The sequence below is a fragment of the Pygoscelis adeliae genome, unplaced genomic scaffold (assembly GCF_000699105.1).
Source record: "Pygoscelis adeliae isolate BGI_AS28 unplaced genomic scaffold, ASM69910v1 Scaffold103, whole genome shotgun sequence".
In the NCBI taxonomy this organism is placed as follows: domain Eukaryota; kingdom Metazoa; phylum Chordata; class Aves; order Sphenisciformes; family Spheniscidae; genus Pygoscelis; species Pygoscelis adeliae.
Window position 1 is genome coordinate 3895700 of NW_008824723.1, and position 16107 is coordinate 3911806.

Below are 16107 nucleotides of genomic sequence, written 5' to 3' on the forward strand. Positions count from 1 at the left end.
TTGGCCTTCCCCCTCATCCTTACCCATAAACACTCAACCGCATCATCATCACCATCGTTGAGCTCTAGACAATCGAAACACTACCTAACATACAGAGCCACCCCGCCGCCTCTCCTTCCTCGCCTGTCCCTTCTGAAGAGTCTACAGCCATCCATTGCAGCACTCCATTCATGAGAGTCACCCCACCATGTTTCTGTGATGGCGACTAAGTCATATCTCTCCCGCTGTGCAATTGCTTCCAGCTCCTCCTGTTTGCCACCCACGTGGCATGCATTGGTGTAGATGCACTTGAGCTGGGCTATCGATTTCGCCCCTGGCATCGGCATGCCACCCCTAGGCTCATCTCTAGCGAGCCTGGTTTTATCCCCTTCCCCCTTCAAACCTAGTTTAAAGCCCTCTCAATGAGCCCTGCCATGCCAATTCATGAGCAATGACCTTTTCCCCCTGTGAGATAGCTGGACTCCATCTGTCGCCAGCAGGCCCGGTGCCGTGTAAAATTACACCAGTATCTCTTAAGACATTTTTCCCCAAAGCTTTAAACCATAGTCATTTTACAAAATCAGATAATTCTTGTGCAAAGTAACAGAAACTGCCACAACTTAGTACCAAGACAGTACACAGTGGCAACAAGAGACATTGCATGTTAACGGAGCCACAGTAAATTGTACTTCCTGTAGTGAAGCTACAGCACTAGCACTTCTGCGCAACCCAAGACTCAAAGATTGTCAAGACGTGCTTTTCCAAGAATCAGGTAATTGCAAAGATGACAGTAATAGATTTTTCACCGATGAAAGGACAGGTATGCCAGCAAAATGTGTAAGAGCATTACAGATGTCCATAATGTTAAATAAACACCTTGAATGCATCCAACAGTAAAACAAGAGTTGCATTATGAGACCTTTAAAGTGTAGGAAATTAGCTCATTTAGTACATTACTGGTTTTTCCTGAATGAAAGTATGGGTGCCAAACAGTAATTTTTCCATACATATTATATTAAATTCAAAAAGATCCTAAATGCTTTAATAGATTTAACAGCCATGCAGGAATCTCTTTTGTCATCTGTGACAGCAAGTCAGTCTGAGGTGGGTAGAAGTCTCACTTATCTAATGGCAGGTCCAAAGAGGTTAAAGGTGACAGAATTTACAATTTGGAGAGGAATCACTAGTTTCAACTTCCTTCTCTTGCACAAAGGGTCAAAGAAACTTAAAACTACACACAACCAGGGCCTCAATTTTATTATTTCAAACTGTTTCCCTGCCAAAGTAATTTTGGTAAGAGTACTTCCGAATCTTGACAAATCCACCAGAGAAAATCCCATTCACGTCATGTTCTTCAGTATTTCCAGTAATCCATAAATTTTCCAACAATGAGATTATAATGCAGTAATATAAGGGGGAAAATGTATTCTTAATCACAACCAACCAGGCCATTTGTCACAGTAGTAAAGCCCAGCTTTACGTACTTGAAGATTCGGATATACACAATGATGGAGAGCTGACTGGTGAAATTCAGGCCATGTGTCTTCAAGTTTCATTGTCACTTAACTAAGGAGTGATGAATGCTGGCACGCTATTTCAGGATTAAAACACTGAATACCTAAATACCAGAGACACTGTTTTATCAAGCTCCTCACTACCTGCCAGCATCATTACGCTCCGACTCATGTAACGTAGCAGAATCACGAGTAAAAGTCCTCACGTTGAGTTCAAAAGAGACACTTGAACATCAATGTGATCAAATGGTTATTTTATCCAAAACAGTCAATTCTTTCGTTACAGCAAATCTCTCTCCCCCATGATTTGCCTGAATAACTGACAATCACAATATTGCCACTTTTCCTTCTAAAACACAATTTCAATTCTCTTCAAGCCAAACACTTTATAACTTTTTATATAGGTAGCATACGTATACACACACAGTTCATCAAGTGTCCTAGGATTTGTCTACGCTATAATTAAAGTCAGAAAAGTTGCATAGTTTATTTTGGTGATGCCTGTGAAGCTACTTTATTACAACATCTATCTAAATTTCAGAATTTGACTTGTTTAATTTTTATATTTTAAATGAGGTTACTTTCCACTGAAACAGAGTAATTTTTACTACACATCCAGGAAATAGGTAACCAAAAAACCCAAACACTGTATTTCATTTAGTTATTCTACCTCATAATACTCTGAACAACTTTTGAAACTTAACTTGTACTGTATGCAGCCATGTATGTACACAGCACCGAAGAAGAACAACCCATCTGTCCTACTTTATTTCTGAGAACTGGCTGATTACCAGGTAGCTTGAACTTAACAACATATGCAGCAGCCAGGAGAGAAGGAGGTATTTTTCTTTGCTTCCCAGATAATCAGCTTGTGGAAGAAAAAGGTACGTGAGAAGAGAGCAAGTCTAGTTCCTCTGTGTGTTGGGAATTGATTCATAAAAGCACCTTAGAAATTAAAGTTACTTCCAAATAGCTCTTGAAATCTAATGTTCTCCATTCAACTTTTGGGGGTGAGGATGGAGAACAAGCATGAGTTACGTTCAGAGGGATTTAGATATTAGGGAGATTACAAATGTAACGCATGTATGGGAAGCTCTGTAAGTATTATGGAAGAGAGCTGGTAGGTCCATGTGTACATTGGAGATGGAAGGAAAAAAGGTATCAAACAGAGCACTGGGAAAGACTGTAGAGTATGAGATAAGGGAAAACTGAGTACTAGAAAGTGCTGGCACGTCTTACAATAAATTGGGATCTATTCAAAGGTGCTCTGTAGTGCCCCTGTCATCATTTGTGACAACAAAGAAATTCTAAAACCCATGTACAGTATGTTGTAAGGTTGCATTGTCCTTCAGAACGATGGGATTAAAGATGCAGGAAGAGGAACAGCCTTCTGGCCAAGGTTTATCTGCTATATAATGTACATTACATTACAAAAGCACACATAGGCAAGCATTCAAAAGAAAAAAAACACCACCACACTGTAAGGAATGACTCATCAATCATTCCTTATTAATTGTGAATCCACCTGAAATAACTTAATCAACTTCAAGCCATTTATCTACACGCGGTAGCCATAACCACAATGTGCTACCTACAAAATTACATGAAAGCCCATAAAAATACTTACTTGCCCCAGTTACTAAAGTCCTATTTTTGAAGTAGTTCCAGAAGAATTCCAGGAAAGTAAAGATTAGTAAGCTTCAACACCACATCAGGAAGATTAATGAAATCTACTTTTAAGAGTACAATTAGTATTCTATTTACTGGAAAAATCAGTGCAGCTTTTGTACAGAAAGGTTATGTCTCAAAAATCTCCCAGAGTTCTCTGAAGGAATCAGTAAGTAGATACACATGAGAAGTCAGACTGATACAGTGTACCTCGACTTTCAATGGGCACATTAGTGTTCCTTATGAAAGGGAAGAATTACATTGCTACAGTAAAGAGGAAAAGTCCTCAGATGAGCTAACAAGTTAAAAGCAGGAAACAAACAAATGAGTTTCACAGAAAGCTGTTACAGCACATGTGGTGTCTAACACTAAAACAATCGGGAAAATGGTGAACAGTAAACTGTCAAAATTTACTAAATGTATTAAATTATTCAGGATACCCAAGAAAGGCTGACTAAAGAATTTCTCAAGGACCTCATGATAGTGAGTAATTTGACAATAAATGAGAGGTGAAGATCAGCATAAACAAATGCAAAGCGATGCAGAGGGCAAAAATAATAATAGTCAACTCACAGTATCTTAACATTCAGAAACAGGATCATATGGTTATAGCATTACAGCTGATTAAACATTACATACCTCCTCTGCACTAAGCACTGGTCAAAAAGCAAGTCAATGTTAGGACTTACATAAAAAAAGATCAGAAATGATCTAATGATGCTATCATAAATTCACAAGCATTCCCATCTTGAGTCGGGTATGCAGATCTAAAAGTTCAAAACAAATGAAAGCAAAAAGATTTTTTCCACACAACATGTAGCAACGGTGGGAAAGACACAGCTGTAACAGAAGCTGACACAGCTTCAAAAAGCAACCGCACAAATTCAAAGAGGAAATCCATAGGGTGGTGGAGAGACTACAGAGACAGTCAAACTACTAATGGGAGGGTATTCTGGGAAAGTATCAGTGTTTATTGCCCTTCATTTTACTCTAAACATCCATGATTGATTGCTGTTGGAAACTGGCTGACTCAGTACATCTGGTTGTAAATTATATTCTTATGTATATTTGATATTAGCAATACTGCCCGATCATATATATGCAGCAGAATGGCATCTAATATTTAATTATAATAATACTTCATATTTCATAATAAATATTTAATAAGCTGAGCAGACACCTGGCAAATACTAATGTTTTATTTACCTAAGAGAAAACTGAACAGAGGGTAAGCAATCTTTTCCTAAAGGTAAGCCACCCCATTCCCCTCCACCCCACCACCACCCCCAACACTCGGCTTCACCACGGGATATTCAGTATTTCTGATTCTCAGGCACTATAATTTGGAAAAAGTCACAATATTGTATCAGGTAAACACTGTGATACATATTATATCCTACCTCCTAGTTCAAGGAGTATTCCAGCACATCTGCAATGGACATTGCATGTTTCCCCCTTCACTTCTGAAACCAGTGTAATTGATGATATATTTTTCTTTTTAACTGCCCTGTCTCTGTCACTTCTATCTGGTTGACATACAAATTTTCTTCCTTATGATACAGTATTAGCAAGAGGGGTTTAGGAAGGAGAGCAACATCACAAAATCCATGTTAGCACATGAAGAGTAATATGGAAACCATACGTAAAGGCAAGCCTCCAGTTCTCGTTCTGGCTTACTCAGGATCACTAGGTCAGGAAAATCCTGAACACAGCCTGGCTGGAGGATGGCAGGACACAAGAAAGAAGTGTGCATCCCATCCCTTTATATTTTTTCCTGAACACTCATTCTTTATCATTGTTAAGGATAAGGTACTAGGCTAGATGAAGCATTTAACTGATCCATTACAACTGTTCTTATATTATACATTAAAAAAGTACATAAAAATATAGAATTACACAAAAAAGGAATAATTTCTTTTAACATATAAATTGAAAGAGAAAATTAATCTAAAACTATTGTTTGTTGATAGTTGGACATTCTAAATCTTAAAATATTTTTAAATATTAAATATTTTGTCACAATGTTCAAAGTCCAACTCTTCTGAACCAATAACTACACAAACTGAACATCAATTAAACCAATTTCTGAATACAGAATTCAGAAATACACATTAACTCCGAGAATAACGTCTAAATTATTTACCTCCTTCTGATCAAGCTGCAGAGAAGATTTTATCAAATCACGAAGAGCAGTAAGTTGTTTCTTTTCTTCATCTTGTGTCTGCTTTATCTATAGAAAGAGATTGCCATTATATGCTTTCTAGATGCAACTTTAATTTTAATTTTTTATGCGTTCCAATATACCATTTCGGATGTCCTGAACAACCAGCTCAACTATTCTGTGTTTCTGTAATATCTGAGTTTATTTTCATGGGCTAGTCCATTCTTATGTATTCACCTTCTATGCATGTATTACTTGAAAAGCAAGCTAGAATGAACGTACAACTCCGCATGCTCTGTTCTGTTAGGCTTTAATGGCTCACTACATTTAATGCAACTAAATCTTTGAAATATTAAATAACACCAATAAGCTCGACAGATGACTTAAGGAATGAAAACACAGTTTAATTTAGCCACAAACTGCAATAGCAAATGGGATTATTGTAATTCTTGTTATAGAATACAAAAGCACTTGGGTGACAAGTGAGCTTTGATTCCACATTATTACTTGCCTTTCATGAACATCATAAGTTAATTCATTCAAATTCATATCATTAAGCAGTTTGTTATGGGAAAATGAAAGTGGTAGCTAAAATTGATGCTAATAACGTAATCTGATTCAAAGATTCCCGCTTTAAATTAGTTTTATTTTAATGCAGCATTAAATTAGTAGTAGAATGAAAGCTGCTTTTCCTAATAGCTGTAAAAAAGGAATACAAAGTTTAAGATAGTCAAGATGTTTTTTCCTCAGTCTAGCTATATTCCAAGTTTCAAAGAACACACTTTTCATTTATAAGATACAAATGAAATATACACTCTTGTAGTCATATCTAAAATGTATTCATATAAACAAAATATTTCCATTTTCAGACAGTATACTACTTATAAGTAAACTTACATTATATAAGTCAGCAGCCAACTTTTCAATATATTGTTTAAGTTTATCAGCTGTTTTCAAGCCATCTTGGAAGAAACTGTAATGAAAAATACCTGTGATTTATCAGGAATACATATAATTCATAACACAAAGTAGACTGTCTTGTGGAGGAAAACAGCAAAACCAATAAAACTTATCCAGCTCCTCCCACACTCAGAAACAAACAAACAAATCTCTGTCCCACTGTGTACTGTTTTACTATCAATCTAACCACACAATAGCACAGCTTCCACATTCCCCTAAGGTAATATACTTCAGAAAAGTCTGACAGTTGCATTTCGGTCCAGAAACATTTAATTTGCTTTGCGGATTTAGTCTCGCTGTATAGAAATATAATGAGCCAAATAAGCACTTCACACATTAGTATAAGTGGCAACATATGAAGGATTAGGTTATAGATAAACAGAAGTTTAACTTCTATCCTCAAGTATTTATTCTAAATTAGATATCTGAAGGAAATCAATTGAAATTCATCACTATGAAGTTGGGTTTTTGTTGGTTTGGGCGGGGAGGGGGGTGGTTTGGTTTTGGGGGGTGTTTAAAAACCTTCCCAGTAGTTTTAAAGTATGATATCTTTCAGCAGTGGAGATACACCATTGTGACTTTAACAAATATCAAATTAGAGAGAATATAGCTTAGCTTATTTTTATCACTGTTAGTCAACATGTTTCCCCTTAGTAATTTCTACAATCTCTTTCCTGTATTTAACTTAAGTAAAAGCTCCTGTACATTTGCCTCTGTGGTTCTACTGATGACAAGGTCATATCTCACCAGTTTCACCTCAAGGAATTTCAAAGAAATTACTGGCTTCCACAATGGTTTTAAAATTTACATAAAAAACTAAAAACTATTAAATAGAATAAACAAGCTATTTCTAAACTTACATTCTAGATCTATGCCTCAGGAACTAAAACTAATTTTGTACACAACATGCAGGGTTTTCCCTTGGCCTCTTTCTCCATCACTCCCCTGCCCCGCTCACTCACTTTCATACTCTCTACTGAAAGACCACAGCCTAATAAGATGAAGTTGCAGGCACCCAGCAGATTACAATTATGGAAAAAAATCCTGATGTAACCAAAACAAATTCAAAACAAAGGGCAACAAACACTTGTGTAAAAAAGAAAAAACTGTAACTAAAGCTTAAAAAGCATTGCACTTACTTGCATTGTGCATGATAATACTTAATAAGGTTCTGCAGAAGGTCCACACCTTTTTTTGTCTTGATTTCATTAACCTTAATAAGATACTGTATAGACAGTGAAAAACGTGTTGATAATCATGCCTCACAACCTTCAACAGTTTTCAATCAACAAAACATCATTTGCTCAATGAATTAATTATCTCTGTGTTCAACCTGGGTGCTGACTCATAAGCCACCAGTCCACCACAGTTAAGCAAAATATGAAACAAACATCAATTTATTTGGCCATTCCTAGAAAATTCAAACACCCCAAAACATAAAACAAATTCAGGAAAAAGTTTTGTCTTTTACAATTGTCTGAAGATGTCCCTTTTTTCATGCTACTGCAGTAATTACTGAAATATTCTAAAAAATATAAATATTATTTATATATAAATTTAAATTTAAAGTAAATTTAAAGTAATCACCGCTAAAGCGTAATAAAGAGAACTACTAATCCAAAAAACAGTTTTATGGAACTAATGTATCACTATCATTTATCACTTGATTAGAAAATTTAGAAGGCTTTAGAAAGCATGTTGGAAGAAAGATATCAAAAATACTTCCTGAACTGCTTAACCATAAACCTGAAAAAATAAGAAATATTTCCATAGTATATTTTCAGCTCAAGAACCTTAGAATAATAATCTAAAAAACAAAGAAAAGGAATAAAACAAAAGGAAGCTAGGTTTTGTACAGAGTTGCTAAAATAATTTTTTTTGTATCGCTGTACTATGTGACACTGAAATCATTTCCTCCCTCCACCCCCATTAAACCACAAAGTAGATTTCACCACCTTTAAGTAAGGCCCACAAGGTACTTTTAAGTTATGGTGTCATAATTAAAAGCTGAAACTTGTTTCTTACTTCACACATCTGTAGCTGAAATAGCCGCCTTTCCTTCTCCATTTCCTCTGCTATCTCAGCTCCTGTTATTTCAGTTCTTATCATCCCATGCTGTTTTGCATGTTCTCTTTTTTCCTTTTCAATTTTTGTACTGAAATTTTAATTAGAAAACATTTTAGAGAATTTCTTCTACTATCATGTGACCTAGTATTATTTAGGGAAAAAAATGTCAAGAAATATTAAAGAAGCCATTCTGAAGATGAGTTCCTCTATGATACCAAATCCTATATTTTTTTTTTTTAAGTGTCCAGAAGTAAAGGAGTCATGAAGCTGCCCTTCCTTCCTTTCATCCTTTAACACTTTTCTCTAGTTTGTGTGCTACTTGGGGAAGAAAAAAAAAAACCCCTCATTCTTTCTGTATGATGTGCTCCATAGCCTTCATCTCTATATACTGCAGTGTAAAGCATACATATAAGAAACTACTGACTTGGCAGGAAAATGGCAGAATAACTTAATCAAATGTGTTTCATGCTATTAAGGCAGGAATTAAGGAAAACAATAAGGCAGCATATGACTAATGACTTCCAGTCATTAGGTTTTCAGAGAAAGTAAACACTGAAATTCTGAAATAGTGAAATGCAAATATGGAACTAAGAGGCCATCCTGAGACTTTAATTAGAGCTTTGCAGTGTGGCTGTCCTTACATATCTACTCTGCAGGCTAACTGGACACTCCATTTGTAAGCAAACTTAGATTTCCAATACAGAGTAGAAAAATCTAAACAATTTTCTGATTTTTTTTTTTTTAAATAAATCTTTCTTCTCTAGCAGCCTTTTTGAGAAAAATAAACACTGAAGCTGCACTTCTGTAAAACAGGTGACAAAGCACTGTGTGTTTATTAGACTGGTGCTCCTTGCCAGGGAAAAAAAAAAACCCAAACATTTAAAAAGGATTAATTTATTTGGTTTTGAACTCTGCTTTTCTCCAACTAAGAAAGACATAACGTTTGCGTGTAGAACAAAGCACTTTTCAGCGCTGCGCCTCTGAACTTGGCTTGATATTTGGTCTTGAACGATTTCTGGGAAATGGGGTTCTCAGAAATCTAAGGGACATCTTCTTGGTCTTAATAAGCCCAAGTGAAATTTGCTCATAAGATTTTAAAAAAAGTGTAACAAAACAACAGGCATTTTTCTGTAAACTTTCCAAATTCAGAACAGAACCCCACAAATGATACCATGTATTGAGTCTGTAAGAGATACCTCTGTCTCCTAAGTTCTGTTTAACGGCATTTGGTATAAATAGGCTGGCAAAGATACCCCTGATTTTACATATAGGAATTTGAGAGGCAGAAAGATTTTTTTTTTTTTAAACCAATTTGCTGTTTATAGAAAACTAGTCAATATTTTTGCAAAAGATGCAGTATCTGTAAGAACTAAATAACTAAAAAGGAAGAAAAAAACCATTCTACATGTAAATCTGAATGCTCAACTGAGTACGATGTTGTGATCTTGAGACAGGAATCTCATTTTTGCCTTAGATTAGTAATAACCTCATTTCCACTTCAGTTGTTCACAAGGATTTAACATTGTAATGAATTTTGAAGGCAGAAGTTACTATATGTATGTAAGAAAGCTATGCCAATAATAAATGTTTCAGCAGTTCTTAGTGGCCTGACTTTTTCTTTCATTGCTTTCTTCCCCTCCTGGTTAGACATAAATGAAACAAAGATGATAACAGGATTAAAAGGGGAATAAATGAAAGGATACAAAAAAAAGAATTAACTCCTGAGACCTCTTGAATTCTGATAAAGCAACTGCCCATCATTTCCTTGAGAGCATTCTGAACCATTCCACTAACATTTCTGCAACTACGATACTACTTGCCTTCCAACCTTCTATTTTTATAAATCATTCTTTACCCACAGAAGACAGGTATTATAGCAAGAAAATATTTTTAGAACCACAGATATTTTAGAAGGTCACACCAACTGCACTAAAATTCTTGCTTCTCAAAAACAGAGTTCTGCAATACAGGACAACATATAAATCTCATCATTTTTAGTATCGATAGATTTTACGTATATAGTTATAAGAATGTGTAAAAGCCATCTGAAATCCCCACAACTCACTGTATGATGTTCAGTGTCTAAGCATTAATTATCTTCCTTACACTAAAGAATCATTGGGCAGTCTTTTAACTACTTCACAGAGAACATAAAAATATTTTATTTCTATTAGTACAGAAGAGAGATCCACAAGAGAGATGCCTTGCTCATACTCACATTTACATCCACAGATACATTACATAGTTTGGGACCAGGAGGGGAAAGGGAAGGGGGGGGGGAAGAGAAGAGGGAGAAAAATACTTACAATTTGGTTTCATAATCCTTCCAGGCTTTGTCAAAAGGCTTTTTGAGGTCCTTAGGGAACAGAAAATTTGGTTAGAACATTCCTAAAAATTTACCTTTATAGTTAAGATATCAAGTTATAAATAGAAACAAAAAATAGTTTTCTTTTAAAACTTTTCAGACAGCAGCTGGAAAAAATACTATTTTTGAATCTTGTAAAGTATTGCTTTCCTGTGCACCTTAAGACAGGAATTTACAATGAAATTCTAAAGCAGCATCACAGTCATGCCAATTTTGAATTTTTCTTTGGACTACATACAGAATATTAATGGATGCCAACATAAGAAATAATTTCATGGGTGAATGGAAAACAGTCACAAGACAGCTGAACCTGAAAACATTTCCTTAAATAAAAAGTTAGTTTTCAACACTTACCCCTTTAACACCTTTTAAGTCTCCTTTTAAGAGAGAATCCAAAGTGAAAATAACATTGTGGCTTAAACCCTGGAGCTAAAAAGAAAAACATTATACTGTTATCATTCAAAAAGATTTATTATGCTTTTATCAAACTACTGCCAACAACTCTTTGAACTTCACTAATGAAGTTGCAATCACCTCAAAATTTCTCAATTAATAATAAATTCAAGTCTGGGAAGAATTAATAAACATTCACTTGCATCAGACATAGAAGCATTATAATTAATCTTTACTTGTATAGGGTGATATAAAACTAGAATTTTAAAAATAACATATAAGCAAACTTCTGAAAGCACCTCAAGGTAATCTTCAGTCTCTCGAAGCAAACATTTGAATATTGCTTAATTATTTAGAAGCAAGTTCATTTTTGGAACAAATGTTTCTTATAGCCTCCTGAATAAGAAGCAAGGACCTGCTGTGCTACAGGCAGACAACACACAAGGTACATGTTAATTCAACCACGAACAAAAGCAGCAAAGAGAGTCGCCAGCTCTTTGATTATTCCCAAGTATTTGGGAAGACTGTTCCTTTCCTTGTCCAGTGTGGAAATCTGACGTTGGCTTAAACTGTCAGGAGTTTAAATTTCACCTTGTTAAGCCCAGGCCTGTTTGATTACGTATCTGTGGAAACATTCCGTTTGTCTTTGCCAGTCTGAGGGTAGAAAAACCTACTGCTGTGATCCTATCTGAACACGTATGGCGTGCATGGTTCCTGAGAAGTCATGATCACAGGAGAGAGATGTGTATCAGTACTATCCCAGTCTTGTGAAAAGTCTGTTGCCTCTCCTACTTCATCCCTCCCTTTGTTTCTCCCCCAAAATATTCCATGAATTCTTCAGTTCCTTGCTAAGGAAGGCTAGGGAGAATGATGGGAAGACTGCAAGACACCACATCCTCTGCTTGTAAACCAAAGGGGCAGGGAAGTGTTACGTTAGTGGTTTTAATCTGCCATATATAGGAGAGGGTAGCTGGGCCAAATAAGGCCTTCTGGGCATATTTTAGTCCATGAAACTAATTTTTAAGGGACTTCTGTGAAATAGGTGATCCACGCAGATGAGAATATCAAAATGATCACTCAGGTTCTCTAGGTATAACATTCCACTCACAAACTCCTTATATATTCAAAAGACGTGTATGAAAAATTAAACATTTGTTTTTTCAGAAGTGAAATTATGCGATTTTAAATACATGCCCACAAAAGAAAAAATTCAAAGAAATCTCACTCTTGTATCATGGTTTACTTCTTTCATAGGCATAAAATAAAGTCATGATGAAACAAGGCATGACCTGTGTGCATTTGCTGCTGTTTCACAAGCCAGGGCCTCTTACCAATTTACAAGCAACTTCTTGTACCATGTCATTATTTACAAGAACTACATCCACTATGTATAAAATAGTGAATCTAATGAAGGAAAATACACTATCAGTCCTTAATGGAAAAAAACCAAAAAAAACCAAAAAAAACCCAGACTTGCTTAATTCTCCAAATATCCTGGACAGAAGGGATTTCTGTAAGGTGCCCTAGAGATTACTGCCAAACCTGACCGCCAGAACTTGAACACAGTTCAGGCACCCGTTGTGTCTGATACAAATCAGTCCTACAAAGCACAGTTCTCAAACTTGCTGTGCATTATCCTCTGGAAAGCACTGGGGTCTCAGCGTGGCAGAGGGGAAGGTGGATCTTTTGAACACAGGTTATTATACAGCTACTTAATTATCACCTGATAGCTCGTCAGCCACCCCTCAAGTTTTGTTCTTTTTAGACAGCTTGCAGATATCACAACTGATAATTATTCTTAGCATGAGATGGATTCAAATTCAGAAAACATGACACAGACTTGTACCTTCATGTTCAAGATATCTTGACAACTGTTTCATGTGTCAAAATTTTATATTTTTTAAATTCACAAAATCCGATATTCAAAATGTATTCAAAGCAAGATGAAGGACAACCACTAGAATGTCTCGAGCTGCAGCCTCAAACAACAACATGAACATAGAGCAAAGGTTCTTCACGGCTTAAAAGATCAAGATCTGAGAAGGGATTTTCTCTTTAATTGCAACAGCATAATTAGTACTCAAATATTGATTTTGTATGAAACAAAAAAAAGCAACCCCATCACTTTCAGTGATTAAAACCCCAAAAGATTTTTTTCTTTACCTGGCTTCACTAAAGGAGTTTAAATAGAATCAAAGCTGAGACTACATGCTGTGAAGAGCTAGATTCTGTTTTTCTTTCTTCTTAAATATTTGCACATGCCCACCCCCCAATATTATTTCATGAAAGAAATAAAATGAGCCAGGGAATTTGTAGAGGATTATGCCTTTTCGTAATTTGTTCTCTGTTGGCTTTTTATCTCAATACACAACTCACAACTAACAACTCCCTGGCAATGTCAATTTTGTTGGAGAAGGAAAAGAATTACAAATATTAAGCCAACAAGTGATTAAGGTAATACCTACTTTATCAATATGCAGATTAAAGAAAAATTTAATTAAGAAAACAACAATAAATTATTGTTTTCTTTCTCAACCATTTCAATCAGTTTCCACTTAACAACCTTAACTGAAGTTCATACCTCAAATGTGAATTTTGAGAAAGAATATTCGAAAGATTTTAATCCCATCCTAGTTCATAAAAACAGAGAGAACACGTATTTCTGCAATATGGGTGGATATGGCAGACTTAAAGCAGTTATTAGGGGAGGTATGAACAACAGTACATTACTGTAGCTTTTTTTCGTTTTTCCAAGTGTGTCCGCTAAGGATAACCAATTCAAGCCATTAATACTTGGCTTGAAATTACTGAACAGTAGCCAGCTAGTATGTCAGCTAGGAAAAAAAAAAAACGTAAATAGCAGTGTATTACTCCAATGTGGTAAGATTTTAGAATCATTTATTACACTGTTGAAGACTTGATAAAACAGTAGCCCAAATGAATTAGAAACACGTCTGATAACAAAGCAAAACAGTCTCATATCTAGAGCAAAATTAAAGGAAAAAACCTTAACAGATGGAAATACGTATGATAATTTGGGGAGGAGGGATGTGAAGAGAAGATAATTTACCTACAAAGATTAGCTGAGGAAGTTTACAGGAAAGGGAGATGGGAAAAAACAGGCTTTGAACATTTGGAAAAAGCCAAGCACCATGCAAAATCTTTAAAAAAACAAGTAATCTGCAAGTGCTCCAAATGTTCTTCCAAAACCTAATCTAGATCAATTTAAAGATATTGACACACTCAGTTTCACGCATGCAGATATTCATACAGCTTTTTAATGCACTATTATAATGAATTACTACATAAAGAATGAAACCTGGAACAGGAAAGGAGGTAGAAGTAGCAACAGTGACATACAGTCCCCCTCTCAACTGCTTTTTCACTGGACCTCAACTTGTATTTCAATATTATAAAAAAATCTTTTTCTTTCAGTGTAATTGTATTAATCAGACCGATGCTTAAGAACAACAGTGGGTCAACAATGCAGAATTATCTATCTTGGAGAGAAGAAAGGTGAAAAATAAGTGTTTTTAAAATGCCAAGACATTTGTAAAATAAGCTCGTTGTCTACTTGAGACTGCTGAATGAAGTAAATCATGGAATAGGCTATTTTAAATCCTGTCAACAAAAATTTAGATAGATAACGCTTCGTAGACTAGCTGAAATATTATAATGTTGTTTTGAATGAGTGTGGCTTCTTAAGTTGAGAGCTTTTTCCTCTCGATCAGCACTACTTTAAATAAATAATCCCCCACTTGTTGTTTGCCAGTTGAAAGAAGTTAAAAATTTCTGTGTAAGTCCTGTGAGGACTGATGTGGTCCAGAGAGCTTCCAACAAACTTGAGTTCTAGTCCCAAACTGTCCTCAAACTGCACTTTAACACACACTTTAAAATACTTATTTTTAAGTGTGTGCTAAAGTAAGATTAAAGGAGGCCAAAATAACCCACAATGACAGACGTCTTTACAGAGGAAATCAGGTCCCTTGCATATCTACCCGTCTTTAAAACTGCCAACTTTGAAACAAAGGATGATCCAGGTAATAGGCCAGAGCGAAGCTCTTAAAGAAAGCAAGCTTCATTAGGATAAGTGTGATCATCCTCAGATGATTAAGTAGGCGATGAAGAAGAGGCAAGACTCAGAAGGAAGAAATAAGCCCAAGCATGAGAGGTCAGAAGTGACACCCCATTTTGAGTGTTGCTAGGGCTTGTGTAGTCTGAGGTGTTTATAAGTGAATCTCAGAAGAGTGCAGAAAGTCAGGTGAGAATGTCTGCTGATACTAAGCTATTCTGGTAGTAAAGCAAAAGCCAGGTATGAAGAGTTGCATAAGAACCTTGTAACACTTACCCCTGAGAGAATGAAATTAAAGATTGAAGTCTATGCTGAAAAATGTGAAGTGATGCATAAGAAGAAAAAACTGCATACAAAATCATGCTTATGAAATAACAATCATCAAGAAAAACATCTCAAGGAAAAAATACACAGAATCCCCTGAAAACATCAATCTCAATGCTCAGTAACCGTAAAGCAATCAGCCTTCATAAAAGGGAATAAGAAATGAATCTTCACATTTGTCCCCCGTCATTTCAGAAAAGGGCATAACAGTGCTAAGAGAAGACACAGAAAGGACCAACAAGGACAATCCAAGTTATGGAATAACTAGGACTCAGCTAGAAAAGCAACAGAGAAAGGGAAAGGAAGAATGATAGCTATCTGTAAATTCCTGGGAAAAATAGGGGAATTCTTACATTTCTTGTAAGATATAAGAATCAGGGAACAATAACTGAAAGGATCAGGTTCAAAAGAAATAGAATTGACATTTCAGAGAGCAGTTCCTTTTAGCACTCTGGAGGAACCCACCATATTCTGTGCCAAGCATAGCATATATTCAAGAAATCCTTAGATAAATTCATGGAAGTAATACCAAACAAGGACCACAGAGCAAAAGCTATTGCCTTCAGCTCCAACATCTCTGAGCTGAAGATTGTTTTCATGACTG

General features: G+C 35.7%; 1 protein-coding gene across 1 annotated transcript in view; it reads right to left on the reverse strand.

The window, feature by feature from the left end:
• The window catches only part of ASAP1 (ArfGAP with SH3 domain, ankyrin repeat and PH domain 1), a 132665-nt gene that overhangs the window by 54427 nt on the left and 62131 nt on the right, over positions 1-16107 (reverse strand). The window contains exons 4-9 of the mRNA XM_009323357.1: positions 11069-11143; positions 10656-10705; positions 8308-8437; positions 7422-7507; positions 6220-6295; positions 5305-5391 (exon numbers count right to left, since the gene is read on the reverse strand). Coding sequence (XP_009321632.1) covers positions 5305-5391; positions 6220-6295; positions 7422-7507; positions 8308-8437; positions 10656-10705; positions 11069-11143 — 504 coding nt within the window. The remainder of the gene's footprint in view (positions 1-5304; positions 5392-6219; positions 6296-7421; positions 7508-8307; positions 8438-10655; positions 10706-11068; positions 11144-16107) is intronic.